The sequence below is a fragment of the Octopus sinensis genome, linkage group LG1 (assembly GCF_006345805.1).
Source record: "Octopus sinensis linkage group LG1, ASM634580v1, whole genome shotgun sequence".
Classification (NCBI taxonomy): Eukaryota; Metazoa; Mollusca; class Cephalopoda; order Octopoda; family Octopodidae; genus Octopus; species Octopus sinensis.
In genome coordinates, this window is record NC_042997.1 from 77,349,325 (window position 1) to 77,366,203 (window position 16,879).

Sequence of the window (16,879 nt, forward strand, 5' to 3'; positions counted from 1 at the left end):
TATATATAATATATATATATATATATATATATATATATATATATATATATATATATATACACACATACACACACACATGTATACATATATATGTGTGTGTGTATATATATATATATATCTATATATATAATTCTTTTACTCTGTTACTTGTTTGAGTGTAACCGTGTTGGAGTACCGCCTTTTAGTTGAAGAAATCACCCCATGAACTTATTCTTTGTAAGCCTGGTGCTTATTCTATTGATATCTTCTGCTAAACTGCTAAGTTATGTGGACGTAAGCACACTAACATTGGTTTCTAAGCAATGGTTGTGGTGGTGGAACAAACACACACACACACACACATACATACATGCACACACACACATACATACATGCACACACACACACACACACACACACACACACATATATATATATAGGAGAGACTTTCAGTTTCCATCAACCGAATCCACTGACATGGCATTGGTTAGCCGAAGGCTATAGTAGAAGACACTTGCCCAAGGTACCACGCAGTGGGACTGAACTGGGAAGCAAGCTTCCTAACACACAGCCACACCCGCACCTATATATATATATATATATGTACATACAAGGTTTGGACAAAATAATGGAAACACTTTAAAATTTCAAACAAATCTATTTTAATATGGGGTAGCACCGCCTTTGGCAGTAATTACAGCATAAATTCTATGAGCTATGGACTCGTACAAAGTTTGAATTGTTTCCAAAGGAATTTTTGTCCATTCTTCACCTAAAATTATCTCCTGTTCTTTGTGAATTGGTGTATTATCATCCTGAAGATTATGTTTCCCTCCTGAAACAGTTCTGCAATCATAGGATGAATTTGATCAGATAAAATGCTTAAATAGTCTTGACTTTTAAATTCTGCCATGAAGGGAAACCATTGGGCTGGCGGATTTCCAAGATATAGCCCCCCAGATCATCACAGATCCTCCTCCATGTTTAACAGTTGGAAGAAAGCAGTCTGGGTGAAATGCTGCTTTTGGCTGTCTCCACACGTATACTCGGCCAGTAGTCAGAAATAAGGTAAAGGATGACTTGTCCAGGAAAATAACATTCTTCCACTACTCTAAGGACCAATTCTGTAGGTTTTTACTCCACTCTAAACACTTTGCAACATTTGTTTTTGAAAGTGGTGGTTTTCTGATTGCAGCCCTCCCATAAAATCTGGCTTTGTGCAGCTCCCAATGAACAGTTTTTGTGGAAACTGGGTTCTTGAGGTGTTCATTAAGCTCTGCAGTAATTTTGGGGTCTGTACTTTTGTGAGTCTTTCTAACAATTCGCATAAGAGTCCGATGGTCCCTGTCTGAAAGTTTTGGTTTTCTTCTGAAGTTTTTTTTCGACAAGGAGGTTTTTCGCTCTTTCTCAAATGCTGTTATTACTTTCGAGACAGTACTTTTTAATACACCAAATATTTTGGCTGTTTTTGTTACGCAAGCACCTGCCATACAAGCACCAACAATTTGACCTCTTTGGAAGTGCAATAGATCTGTCATTTTAATGAATTTTAATTACCTTTTTCTGATGATATCTGAAAAGAAACATCAATTTTTGCAAAACATATTAAGCAACACTAATAATAAATCAAACAACATAAAACAAGCTTTTGACAGTTTTATAGATATTTCAAAATTATGATGTCCAACCCCTGTATATACATATACGTATCTATATATACATATATGAGGAAACTAGGGATAGATGAATGGTTAGTGAGAGCTGTGCAAGCCATGTACAGGGATGCTGTCAGTAAGATGAGGGTTGGTAACGAGTAGTGAAGAATTCCGGGTAGGGGTCCACCAAGGATCGCTCCTTAGCCCCCTCTTATTCATCATAGTCCTCCAGGCAATAACAGAGGAATTCAAGACAGGATGCCCCTGGGAGCTCCTCTATGCTGATGACCTTGCTCTAATTATTGAGTCACTATCAGAACTAGAAGAAAAGTTTCAGGCGTGGAAGCAAGAATTAGAATCAAAGGGCCTTAAAGTCAACTTAGCAAAAACCAAAGTCCCAATAAGTTGGAAGGCAGACAAACCACAAATCCCTTCAGGCAGATGGCCCTGCTTGATCTGTAGAAAAGGCGTAGGTAGAAACTCCATAAGATGTACTCAGTATAAGCTATGGACACATAAGAGGTGCAGTAATATCATAGGAAGGCTAACTGGGAAGATAATTTTTGTATGTGGCACAGGTGCTATAAACACTGAAAATGTGCAGAGAACAACTTCTGCCACATTCCAGGGAGAAAAAGTAGGAGTAGTTGATAGCTTCCGTTACCTAGAGGACCAAGTCAGTAGCAGGGGTGGATGCTCTGAAAGTGTAGCTGCTAGAATAAGAATAGCCTGGGCAAAGTTCAGAGAGCTCCTACCTCTGCGGGTGACAAAGGGCCTCTCAAAGTAAAAGGTAAACTGTATGACATATGTGTACGAACAGCCATGCCACATGGCTGTGAAACATGGGCCATGACTGCTGAGGATATGCGTAAGCTTGCAAGGAATGAAACCATTATGCTCTGCTGGATATGTAACGTCAGTGTGCATACTCAACAGAGTGTAAGTACCTTGAGAGAAAAGTTGGATTTAAGAAGCATCAGATGTGGTGTGCTTGAGAGACGACTGTGCTGGTATGGTCATGTGTTGCAAATGAATGAGGACAGCTTTGTAAACAAGTCTCACGCCCTAGATGTTGTGGGAACCTGTAGAAGAGGTAGACCCAGGAAGACCTGGGATGAGAAGGTGAAGCATGACCTTTGAACATTGGGCCTTACCGAGGCAATGACTAGTGACCAAGACCTTTGGAGATATGCTGTGATTGAGAAGATCCAACAAACCAAGTGGGACCATAGCCTGTGGCTTATGCCAGTGGGTGTAACCAGCCCACTTATGAGTACCCCTCATTCATTGGACAATAAACTTTGCTTGCAAAGACCTATTGAGGCAAATAAAGTCAAATCAAAATATATCATAGTGGCAGTAATAGAAATGGAAGTATATATATATATATATATATATTATATATATATATATATATATATATATATACAAAGCACATCCGACCATGATCATTGCCAGCGCCACGGATAGGCTTCTGTGCCAGTGGCACGTAAAAAGCATTAATAGTGAAACCTATTAAAACTGAAAGTATTATCTCACATTACAATAGAGATGTTATAGTTTCACTTTTGATACATAATACTGAAATAGTGTAAAAGATAAGAGATTACTCCAGACTCACATTGGGCAAGAAGTTGAAAATCTGCATGGATCCTATGTAAGGTATGTGTTAAATTTGCATAAAATCAGTTGGGTAGTTCTTGAGTTTTAGTGATGCACACATACAGACACACACACACACACAGACAGACACACATTCTCAGTTTTATTTTATATATTAAAAAGCAAGTTGTCTGTCTGTGTTGTGTGAACTAGTTCTACTCCTAAATGTGCCTATATCAGACACGCTGGACATCAACACCTCCCCTTTTACCATATTTGAACTAACAGCAGCCACCAAGCAACTAAAAGCCTCGAAAGCATTTGGTCCCGACAACATTCCAGCTGTGATTTGGAAGGATGATAGATTTCACACACTTTTGCTCAACCTCTGCAACCACACACTTTCCACCTTTGTCGCTCCAAAGATTTGGCACCAATCTCAAATCATTCCAATACCCAAAAAAGGCGATTTGTCCCTCGTCACCAACTACAGGGGCATATCTCTAATGTCAATTGCTGCAAAACTGTACAACAAACTGATCCTAAATCGTCTTGTCCTTTTTGTTGAACCTTTGCTCCGAAAGAACCAAAATGGATTCAGACATGGGCGCTCAACGCTGAGCCAGATACTATGCCTGCGCAGACTTATTGAAGAATCAAAAGCATTTAATCGCGATCTTGCAATGGTATTTGTAGACTTTTCTAAAGCGTTCGATTCTGTAGATAGGTACAAGATGTTTGAAATCCTTAAGCTCTATGGGATACCAGACAAAATTATTTCTGCCATCAAGGTCCTCTACACAGATACGTCTTCAACCATCGTAACCCCTGATGGAGAAACATCATCTTTCTCAATCGAAGCCGGAATACTGCAGGGAGACACACTCGCCCCATTTCTTTTCATCATTGTTGTTGATTATGTGCTACGTATGTCAGTTGATACCATCTCTGGCAAGGGCTTTGAAATAAAACCAAGAAGAAGTTCCAGACACCCAGCTGAGTACTTGACAGACACTGACTTTGCTGACGACATCGCTTTTATCAGTGATTCTCTCTCCAATGCCCAGTCTCTTTTACAATCTCTTGAACAAGCCTCAAATTGTGTAGGTCTTTACCTCAATGAGGCCAAAACTGAATACATAAACAAGTGCCTGTCCAACAGTGATTGCATTATCCACACTCTCAACAGTGCGCCTTTAAATATGGTTTCTGATTATAAATATCTTGGGTCATACATATCATCATCTGGAAAAGACTTTCTAACTAGAAAGGGTATGGCCTGGTCAGCCTGTAATGACATGCATAAGATCTGGTCATCAAATCTAAGTAGAGACTTCAAACTTGAAATATTCAAAGCCACAGTCGAACCAATTCGACTATATGGCTCAGAAACCTGGACGTTATCAAAGAAGCTTGAGAGGCGGTTGGATGGAACCTACACTCGCCTCCTTATGAGAGCTCAAAATCTCTTGTGGAGGCGCCATCCAACCAAAATGCAAATATATGGGAAATTACCACCTGTGTCATCTCTTGTGAAAGGTGAGAGAGTCCAGTTTGCTGGACATTGTTGTAGAGCTGAAAAAGAAGTAATTTCTACTCTTCTCCTCTGGAAGCCATCTACTCGCAACACCAGAGGGCGCACACTCTCCTACCCTGATGTAATCTCCAGGGATACAGGCATCCAGCAACAGGACCTCCGTAATGCTATGATGGACCGTGAAGTCTGGCGTAACATAGTAAATTCCATTGTCTCGACCACGGTCGAACAATGATGATGATGATGATCTACTCCTATAATTTTCAACAAAATTTGACGTGTGCTCTCTTTGACTTAGTACATGTTTTCTTATAATTTTTCCTCGAAATTCTGCGCCTCCCCAACATAATAGACTGCTCTCAATTCACCTAGGATTTGAATCCACTATGACTATGCAATAGTAATGCATACAATTTTCAGCGCTTCTTTAGAAGTGCACCTCTCCAAGAAAATGATGCCTAATTTCTAAAAAATTATGGAAATGGGAAATATATCCAAAATAAATTAAGTATGCAAAAAATTACAAAAATTTATCTATTTTCAAATATATAATACTAAAAAATAAAACATGGAAAACGCACACTCATGAATATAAACAAACATGTCGGCCGATACAAGGGGCAGTAACTTGTATCAGAGGGGTCTGACAATAACGTTTGCAAATTCTTGATTGTTTTTAATCAGATTTTTTACTGCACACACTGGTAAGGTTTAGTGTAGCATGCGCTGCTACCACATAAAAGCTATTCGGAATTACTTGTTCAGTGGTAGCAGGACGTGCTAGAAGTACCAGCCAAATCGGTTAATGTTTACAAATACACCTGCACTCAACCCCCACCACTTTTCTTTCTTTTATATATATATATATATGTGTGTGTGTGTGTGTATACATTATAGCCTCTGGCCCACCAAAGCCTTGTGAGTGGGTTTCGTACATGGAAACTGAAAGAACAGTCATATATATGTGTGTATTAGTGTGTGTGTGTGTGTTTGTAATCACACCATGCTTTACAACTGATGTTGGTGTGTCTACATACCTATAACTTAGCGGTTTGCAAAAGACACTGACAGAATAATTAGAAGGCGATGCTCCAACATGGCGGTCGTCACAAGGCTGTGTATCTCTGCTAGTATATATAAATAGAGATGTTATTGTTTCACTTTTGACACATAATACTGAATGAAATAGTGTAAGAAATAAGAGATTGCTCCAGGCTTGCATTAAGCAAGAAGTTGAAAATTATTTTTTGGCCCATGACACTACATGGACCCTAAGTAAGACATGTGTAAAATTTGAATGAAATCGGTTGGGTAGTTCTCAAGTTTTAATGATGCACACATACAGACACACATTCTCAGTTATATATATATATAGATTTATTTTATCAACCCTAGATGGGGGCAAAAGGCAAAATATGTATGCAATGCACACATGCATGCATGCACACTCACACACACATCAGTAGCATTTAGCATTTTCTATGCTTACATGGGTTGGACATCTTGTTGAGGATCTAATGAGCCACAGGGCTGTGTTGAGCTCCAATGTCAACTTTGGCATAGTTTCTATGTTTTGATGTCCTTCCTAACAGCAACTGCTTTATAGAGTACTTTTTTTTTGTGGTATTAGTGAGATCATCAAGTAGCTTGCAAGAAATGAAAAGAACAGGAAAAAGCTCTTTTACTCAAGTGGGGTGGGGAGTATGTGAAACAGGGAGGTGGCTTTATGCCAAGTGCTGAGAGGCTAAACTGTGATTGAGAGATAGGCACAGGTATCTATGTCATCATTATATATCTGACTTCCATCCGGGCATGGATCAGATGACTCAATATCTGCTTTGGCATGGTTTCTATAGCTGGAGACCCTTCCTGTAACCAACCACTTTATAGTATGTACTGGTCAGTTGTAGTGAGGTCAGTACTAAATCAGTACTAGTAAGGTCAACTTGCAATGTCTATGGCCCTTTTAACTGATGGAGAGATGAAGAGAAAGATTACAATGATTCTAGACAAGTAATGAGAGGAACAAATTTAGATTTGTGAAAGGGTAGTGGAGAGAGTAAGAGTTGACATTGTTGGAGAAAAAAGTATGGAAGGGAGACACATACATACCTAGGGGGTTTCAGAGTACCAAATTTCACTTACAAAGCATAAGTCAAACTGAGGCTGTGGAAGCAGACACTAGTTCAAGGGACCAGGTAATAGGATTGAACTAATCAGAATATGGTTGCAAACAACCAGCTTGTCTTAAAGGCATGAACATCGTGGTATGGACATTTATATGTTTGTTTATTTACATGTTTAAACTATTGTATTTTGTACCTGCACTTCATACTCCTATGATATTCCTATTCATATCACTGCCCATCCTACCAGCCATTACACACACTACTTTTGTAAATCACTCCTTTATTAACACCTTTTCTAACCATAGTTCTTTCTCCTTAAGCACAATTTTCAAACATCTAATATTGCCAGTGTTTTTCTAAGCTTTTAAAAAGTCCTCATTCTAACAATAGACTTTGCTTCAAATATCAGAATTCTTATTTCCCTAAGGCATAAACTTTATTACATGTGTGTGTGTGTGTGTAAGAATATATATGGTAGAAAGTAATCATAAAGTTTTGGCTTTTCTCTTTGTCAAAAGATTGATCCCAGAGCTTCTTCTCCTCAGAAAGGAAATGATTTTATTAATCACAATATACCCAAGTAAGTAACTAATATATACAAACATTCATCAATAGTTTCATTTGCATGAGATTAATATTTTTAGAAAACTGCAAGTATTTAAGTGAAGTATAATTAATTAAATCAACTCCAATATAGACCATCCCTTTTTATTATTATTATTATTATTATTATTATTATTATTATTCTATGTTTGACTTTTGCTTTACATTTGCACAAGCTGGCTCCAAGTCTCACCCAGAGACCTCAAGAGACAAGTTGGAAGTTCATGTTGGTGTTATGCCTCGGGTGCCATATATTTGGTTTTGTACTAGTGAATGTCTAAAAAAAACATACGAAAATTATGTTTGTTTTAAAACTTGAGATTACATAGAAAGTATTTTGCGTAGGATATGAGCAGTTCCCATGAGCACTATCTTTTGAATTTCTGCCATTTTGGGGTTTCCTGGTATCTGAGTTAGGTAGCAATCATTCCCGGAGCACCTATGACAACAGGTATTGTTTTAGTCTTCAGGTTCCACATTTTGCCGATTTCTATTTCAAGATCTTTATATTTGCTCAGTTTCTGCTAGGTCTTGACAGATACGTTTATATCGATTGGGACAGTTATATCAATGAGGAGGCATGTTTTTTGTTTGAAGTCTTTTAATATGATGTGTGGCCTATTCGCATCTATCTTTCTGTCAGTTTGAATGGTGAAGTTCCAGAGGAGTGAGATGTGGTCATTTTCAAGCACTGGAGGTGGTTTGTGTTCCCACCAGTTTTTATCTTTGGGCAAGTCCAGGCTTTTGCAAATTACCCAGTGAATATATTGTGCAGCTCTATCATGCCTGTTGAGATACTCTGTAGGCGCAAGAAGACTGCACTTGGAGACATGATCAATGGTTTCATTTTGCTGTTGACATACATGACATGTTGGGCTACTGCTGTTCTTTAATATGTTGGCCTGGTAGTTCCGTGTAGGTAGGCATTGATCTTGAGCTGCTATGATAAACCCTTCTGTTTCAGATTTTAAGCCAGAATCCATTAGCCATTGATGGGTCAGGGCTTTGTCAACATCTGCATTATTTGCTCTCTTTGGGTATTTGCCATTGAGAGGTTTTTCTTGCCATTTATCATTCAGAATATCTAAGGCAGCAGTTTTAGCAAGGGTTTTCATGCACTTAGTTTTTTCTGTGCTTGTTTCTTGTATGTCTAATTCCGAAATTTGTTGTATTCGGAATTCACTTAGATATTCCTTTGCCTGTATTTTTTTATTATTATTATTAACATCTGGGGATGAAAAAGAAAGCTGCCAGCAGCAGAATTTAGGCTGAGAAATGTTACAAGTGTAGAACGCACAGTTTATCATTTCCTCTATACAACTTCCTTCATTAGTTTTATATCTTCAGTCTGGATGATAGCCATAGTACAGTTTATATGGAAGTTAGTCAAAGTGTAAGGCATTAACAACTGTGGCCACCAAAAAGGAAACACTAACTTCTTGCCTAGATTATAGCTGCTCCAAAGAAATACATTATTGGAGATCATGTACAGTGTATTTTATATAATACACATTGTATAAGACGCTTAAATACCATTAGATCTTCTGTAAAGAGAAAAACTGAATGGATTTCTGTATCTTGGTATTCCTTTATAACAATAGCACAGGTGTTAATTGCATAAAGGCAGTACGAGCTAGAATCATGTTCTTCTTTACTATGCTAAGTTTCACCAGTTGTAGAAAAAGTGTCTCTGGTATGCAAATTCATCTCTTATAAATGTCCATTTTTACTTGTAGGCATACATCCAGATTAGGTACATGATAAGTTATAGTGAACAATGAAATAAATACTTGCAGGTATTTATTTTATTGTTCACTACAATTTATCATATACCTAATCTGAGTGTATCCTTACATGTAAAAATATCCAAAGTATCTGTGGTCTCTACTGATGGAGTTAGATCTCATTTGATCAATGAAAGTTCATGGCAGTTGTTTCAGATACAATAGGACTGAACTAAGCAGAATATGGTTGCAAACAACTAGCTTGTCTTAAAGGCATGAACATTGTGATATGGACATTTATATGATTGTTTACATGTTTAAATTCAATTTATTTTTAATTTCAGCATAGTATTATTTAAATGACTATATTTATGAATGGGCTGCATAAAACTCATTAAAATTATCTTCATGGCTCATGATTTTCATTGAACATAATGTAATTACTAGATTTAAAACATTTAAAAAATTAACCCAAGAAAGTTTTCAACTAACCTGTTATAGCTATTCCTAGTTTATGAGGAATTCAATATTAGAAAAATAAAGCATAAAAAATTTTGTTCCTAAATTGGAACAATCTCTTAGTCATATTTCAGCCTGTGTACCTATACTATTTGTTCTCACAAAATTTCTTTATCCTAACAGCTCTGTACAAAAGCTATGACGAATTACATATTAATGTATGTTTTGTTTTACAGACATTTGGTACTGTTTGTTCTAGAAAATTCTTTATTGTTGATTATGTCCCAAGCTTGTCGATACCTAAAGGAGCCAACTCTTTCTGCTAGAGACAAACAACTTCTTAAAAGGGAGCTTGGAGCTGACCTTGTAAGTAAAAATGGAAAAGATTTCATAATTTCTGACTTTCTAAACATTTTTACAGAAATATAATAATTAAATCCATTGTTGGTCAAGCTATAATTGAAATGTTTTACTTTGCTAGATACTACACTTTGGAAAATCACTGAATCAAGTTTATAGGTTATTTAGAGAATTTAAATAAACTGAACCTGTGAATGCTATTGTTATGTAACCTGGTGTTAGGCAATCTATTCTGATTAATAGAAGGTGCTGGGGTGTTAACATATTTGATTTCTAGTCAGTATGTACATCTTCAAGTGCAAGGTTCAAAACTTCAAGATGTTATTGTATTATTGCTTACTACATCAATTGCTAAGCATCAGTTGCATCTTCAGGAGATATATATATATATATATATATATATATATATATATGCCTGGCTTATGTAGATTTTATCTGAATGGGTAGTCCATCCAAGCTTCAATAGCATAGCTGCAATACCTGATGGAGCTATAGCAAGTACTATTCAGACATCAGGCCACCTTCATTGTTGTCAATTTTACTTTTGATTGACTCAAAAACAATCTGTTTGTTGTTGAACATATTTCTGTGGTCATTGTAATAAACTTCAGCTGAAGGATCTAGTTCATCTAGGTTAACAGGCACATTTTGTTGCTGGTGGCCTGCAGCTGACAAACATTAATTATATGTTGAATGCTCATATTGAATCAACTGGTTGTCTAGTATACACAGGGTGTCATTGGCAGCTTCTCTTGCATTTTCAGTGTTGTAGAAAATCATCAATAAGGTTGTTGCAATACATGTATAAATTTAGAGGCTAAAGCAGGGAGCAGGAATGAAGAATTGTAAGAAATAAAATTGCAATAAAAGATGTATCTCCCTTTTGGATCTTCTGCATTTTTATCAAAATAAGCCATTTGTTTCATTGATTGAGCATTTTCTACGTTTAGATAAAGATTATGTGATGATTGAATCTAAAGACATTTCTACTGATTAAGCAATTCAAGTTTCCAATTTGATTCAGATGATCCCTGTAATTTTCATATTAAATGATCTTATACTGATTTGCATCACTGATCTCAAGAGAAACTCATTCTTGTTCTCTTTCCAGTGAGTTTGAATATAGATATTTCACAGCTTTAGCAGATGCACTTCAGTCAACATATGAGCTTCATTGTACCAATTAACAACTTTTATGTCCCCGTTTCAAACTCATAGCTTCCTTCAATAGGACATCACCAACAATATAGTAGATAACCGTCACCACTACATAATGTTTGTGAATGAAACTCAGAGGAATAATTCTTGTTGCAACATCCATTTAATAAGCAAGATGAAGTTGCATTCTGTTTTCATAAAGACTAACTGCACTTGCATTATTTGGATTGGGTAGCTCAGTAGAGGCACTTTTGTTGATTTTTTGCTATAAGTTGTGTTATTTTCTACTATAAAAAGAAAATGGGAGTGAGGAAAACCTCTCTTCTGGAATTCAATTGTACTCACACTGATTTGTAGAGGTTACTGTTACTTTAGTTTGAAAACTTGTATAGTTACATCAAAGTGATCTGCACTCAATTCTCTAATAATTTCTTGTCACTTTGGATGGTGTGAGTAAAGTACAATTTTTTAGGACACTCTCTGTGTTTGACATGGTTTGAAGGGCAAAGTAGCAATTGTTGTAACTATGATTCAGTTTTGTTTTGATGAGACTGTCTAGAGAAATAGTACTTAAAAGTTTGTAGTATTTGGAATGACCAATGTAGTAATAATTGAGTCTTCAGCATATTTTTGACTAATAATACAAAGATTAAGTAAACAACATTAAATGTTAAGACTGAAAAATTGTAAACTTTTTTTTTTGCAGAATACATTTTTGCAATCAATGCATCGGCATATTCGTAAAGGAGGCACAACTCCAGTCTCTCCATGTGGAAGTCAACCTCAACAGCAGCAGCCAGTTTCCAATACTTCTCCTACTGGTCTATCAATTGGACGCAGCACAAGTCAAACAGGTTTTTCATCAAATCCAGAACAAGCTTTTTACAAATTAGTAAGTGAATTTGTAACAAAAGTATTACGATAACAGAAAAAAAATTTTGTAAGAACTTTTATAACAAAAAAAAAACAAAAAAAACAAATTGATGTATTTTGAAATTCAATAAATTAACCATTTTAATAACTTTTTAAAGTTTCATTTTTTAAAATTAATCATCATAATCCTGCACTTAACCAAAGTACAGAGTAACTAGACATAACCTAAGGGAATTTTGTATTTATGAATTTATAACAGCCATATTAATTCACCTGTCAGTTGCTCTAAAAAATCTAAGTTAAGTAAGAAATTGTTTAAAAGTTACTTATCTGAGAAATTCAATTCAATCTTAATTTAAATGGTCCCTACTGTTGATAGCAATGACACTGAAGACTGAAAAGGCCAATCCTCACACTAAACAAAATAAAAATGACAAGGAAGAGTTAATGGAGAGTATAGTAATTATTGCTGTATTTTACATTCCTAATGTTTTTCTTCTTACTTCAGTAGTAATAAGACTGACACCAGATGGAACGGCTCTGGACTTTAATTTCCCATGTCATTTTGAGAGCTGACTTTAGCTGATCTTTGTAACAGCAGAAAAGATATCATTGTGGTCTTTTGACAGTGGTTAATTCACTGAAGCAAATCTAAGGAAGAAATCTTACTCTTTTTATTGTCACCACATAGCCTGATCATTGGTGTTTCATGATAGTGGTTTCTATGCTTTGACTGTTGGCTTTTTCTAAGACAACATTGTTCGCTATGTAGTCTGCTATCTGATGTTTAAAATGTCACAAAGCTACTGTTAGTGGAAATGTTCCAGACTTTTGATGTTCTGACGATAATATGTCCATGTTTCACAATTGAATGATAATGTTGAGATAAACTGTTTTATGAGGATGAGGATAAGATCTTTGTTCTTAAAGACTCATTTTAACAGTTTTCCACACACTGAATAGACTGATCCAAATCTGTGTTCACATCCTTTTCAGAAATACATTTACCGGAAAAAGACTTCTAAGATATTTCAGTGATAGTGATGTTGAAATCAGGGAGATTGGTCTTCTTGACATTTACTGATGTCAAAGCATATATGCATGGGTGAAGTTGTTGACTGATTTCTGGAGTTCTTGATGTATGGGACAAAGAGCAAAGTCAACAAGATCTAAATCTAGCTATGTTAAATAGTCTACCATCAAAATAATACCTATATTAACATTTGAATTGTCTACTGGAAATTTGGGATTCAGGAAGACCCTTCTCTACAATGAAGAGCAGTGTTATTCCAGGATAATTCCCATAAGATTTTCAGTCTCTTTTCTTGAAGATGTTTATAATGGTTGCAGTTTTAAATTCATTTGAAACTAAGCAAGCTTCCCATATTTTCAGGATCAGAATGAAAAACCTGGTTTTGAGAGGTAATCCATGTTTCAGTCATTCAGAAAGGTTGTCATTTGGATTTGAGTGGGTTGGGCTTTCATACAATTCATGGCAGTTTCAAATACTTGAAATGATGGTTGTATTTCATCCATAATTGTTCAGGATGATGTGGAACATATTTCAAGAAATAAATATTAGCAGCAGAGGCAGTATTAATACCAAGAGCTAATATTTACCTCCACTTAAACATGGACGGTCTGTTAGAACAAACTGTACTGTGGTAATTACCTGTAAATTGCACTCTAGTTTATATTACTAGTGGGGGGATAAATCCCTGCCACCTCCGGCATTGAGAGCACCAGATCATATGATCTCAACCTTCCTTGGTCTTATCAATGATGGATGCTTGACCGCTAGAGATGGCAGCAACTCATCTCCCCACCAGCAATACAGTGAGAGCTTGTTAAACATATATATTAGCAATAGAGTATTAATACTGAGAAGTAATATTTATCCCTACTTAAATGTGAATGTTCTGTTAGAACAAACTATACTGCAGTAAATACCATGAGAGAAACTCTCATATTGGTGTTTGGTGCAAAAAGCACTCTTGTTTATATTGATAGTGGGACAATAAATCCCCACCATCTCCAGCACTGAGACCATCCAATCCCGTGATTTCAACATTCCTTAGTTTTATCAATGATGGACACTCAACTGCTAGAGATAGAAACAACTCATATTCCCACAAGTAAGCATTTTGCACCAACAGCCAATATGCAAGTTTCTTTCATTGCATTGTCTGTGTTTTTACACAGACATCTGCAAAGTTTTGAAGCTCTATTGCATTCTGTTGCTACTAGTTCTGTATTTCTCCAGAGTTTAACATTGGAGTTTGAATCTTATGGAATTGATTTAAAATGATAATCATAAATCAATAATAGAACAAGGAAAGTGAAAAGGCAGAAGACAATGTTTAGACAACATTGGTCTTTATTTAATCTGTACAAAATGTCAATGTTAAATTTGATAAGATCGACACATGCCATTTCCAAAAGGAAAACTGTTATAAATAGTTCCAAACAAGAAAATAGTTGATACTACCAGTCATATTGCTGTTAACAGAAGACTAGTTGCTGCTGGAATCATTAGGAATGAAAGATTTTATTTGAAACAAATGGTTTATAAACACAGCTTATTCAATACCTTGACAATCACAGTTGGTGCTCAATAGAGAGTTCTCAGTAGAATACAATGTTTAAGAACCACCACCTTTCACCTCCTATATCAATATGACTTTGACATCTACCATCACATTTCCTTTTTTCAATTCAAGATAGCATTGTCATATGTTACAAGAGATTTTTAAATGAACTTTATTCTCCCACCATTATACAAATTGGTATTTAAAGACTGACATGAAAAATAAACTACACCTGAGAAATTAACATAAATTAAACTATGATTGATGCATTAACCAAACATAATTCAATTTTCCCCCACTATGAATAGTGCTGGTTAGTAACTGATTGCAAAATATGTTTTCATCTTTTTTTTGTGTGTGGGGATATGAGCAAAGACAAGGAAGAATGTGTTTCATTCATATTAACAATACATATCAGTTGTTTGTGCAGGAAGCAAGCATCTTAAAAGCTTCATTCATACAAAAATTGGTCCCTAGACAGAAAATGACATTATGCTGAAAGTTTAATAAAGTAAAATCGTTGCCCTTCATATAACATCAAAAAGAATAAAAGTTGAGAGGAAAACTGAGTGTAAAAAATGAGAAACTCACAACCATTTCTTTTTTCTTCCTTTCAAAGCAATAAGTTTTTTTTTTTATTTTTTTGTTTTTTTAGTTATGGATATATTGTTATTTACTAAAAGCCTCCTTCCGGAATAGAATTTTAAAAGGACACTTTTCAGATAGTTTGCTTGACTTTTACCCAGATATTATTTATGTTTGATGTTTCTAAGAAAAAATATTAATACTCTTCAGGATTGTTCAGGGCAAAATTTTCAGTTGCAATCTTGAATAAACCAATGTTTTCATTTCATTGTTCATCAGCTATGAACTCTTTTGTGGCTTGAATCTTTCTTAAATATTGGTAACTATGAAAATATTTTTGTTGGGGTGTTTTTTTAATTTTTTTTTTAGTACAATAGATATAAAAGAAACTGAAACAAAAAGAAGGGTTTCAAGAACTGCAATGAAGTTATAATGGAGTCTGTGTTATAATAACTTTTTTTTTTTTAGCTGAGCATTCATAGAACACTAACAAGTCACCCACTGTCTCACTGATATAATGCTTAATCTTTATAATGATAGCTATTTTTGTTAGGATGATTTGGAGGCAACATTTCAAGCAAAAATAAAATGATTAATAACAAAGCCTGTATTTCTTTGAATAAAATCTCAAATACATCAAGTTTCCAAATGATGCCAAAATGATATTGTGACATGATCTCCCAATGCATTGAGAATACAATCAGAATGCTTTATAAAAGATCAAAGAGTTGAATTACTTTGGCTGAAACAAAAGAAAGAAAGGATTCACTTCTTTTAAGGTATGATCAATAGGATTTTAAATCACAATTGACTCCACCTTGAAATCTCAAATCTACTAGCCTAATTTTAAGATAAATGTTACCTATAACTTTTGTTTGTGAGTGCTGTTGTAACCTATATAAAAATCTTAATTCTAACAGGTGAAAGTTGACCTAGTTTTGCAGAAAATAGCATATGAAGTAAAGAACAATTTGATCATATAGTGATAAATAACAGCTGCATACATTTAAAGCCAAATAAATTAAAACCTGCTGAAACAATCTTGATATGACAATCCCAACCAGCATTATCACTATGTTCTTCACCTGACCATACTGCTCCATGTGAGGGGTGGTAGTCATAGTCTATATCTGACAAAACACATTGGTCCTGGAAATAATAATTAAATATCATTGTTAAAAGATGTGTAGAATTTACAATTGATTTAGGTCCAGTTCTTTCCATGGTTTATTTACAGTTTCCCCAGTTGTCCAACTCTTACTGAAGTCTTGATTGACTTCAGTCGTATTCGTGACTGCTCTCTCTCTGCTTAGCACCAGTGTTTGGCTCAGTCTCCTGAGTTTTTGATGACCGACTTACTTTCACTACATTGTCCAAAGCACTATTTTTAGTTAACCTGTAGAAAATAAATCAAAATGGTACAAGTTAGATAAAAATGAATGAGTCTTGTGAGAATACAGCTTGTTCAATCTTAGTTTCAATAAATCCTCTCTAGGAAATAACAGTTGTGTCAACATCAAATGGCTACATGATGACTAGCTTATAGGAATATAATATAAGGAATAAGGAGTTATCAATGATTTTTTAGTTCTCAGCTTGAAACAACAATCATTTGCTACTTAAGTTG

The 16,879-nt window shown here is 35.3% G+C and overlaps 2 protein-coding genes across 2 annotated transcripts in view; one reads left to right on the top strand and one right to left on the bottom strand.

Annotated features, from left to right (window-relative positions):
* LOC115215070 (nucleoporin NUP188 homolog) overlaps window positions 1-12,224 on the top strand; it is a 515,758-nt gene extending 503,534 nt beyond the window's left edge. The window contains exons 50-52 of the mRNA XM_029784227.2: window positions 7,421-7,482; window positions 9,925-10,054; window positions 11,913-12,224. Coding sequence (XP_029640087.2) covers window positions 7,421-7,482; window positions 9,925-10,054; window positions 11,913-12,131 — 411 coding nt within the window. The 3' untranslated portion in view covers window positions 12,132-12,224. The remainder of the gene's footprint in view (window positions 1-7,420; window positions 7,483-9,924; window positions 10,055-11,912) is intronic.
* A 2,214-nt stretch (window positions 12,225-14,438) lies between these two features.
* LOC115216998 (protein GPR107) overlaps window positions 14,439-16,879 on the bottom strand; it is a 57,074-nt gene continuing 54,633 nt past the window's right edge. The window contains exon 15 of the mRNA XM_029786516.2: window positions 14,439-16,648. Coding sequence (XP_029642376.1) covers window positions 16,531-16,648 — 118 coding nt within the window. The 3' untranslated portion in view covers window positions 14,439-16,530. The remainder of the gene's footprint in view (window positions 16,649-16,879) is intronic.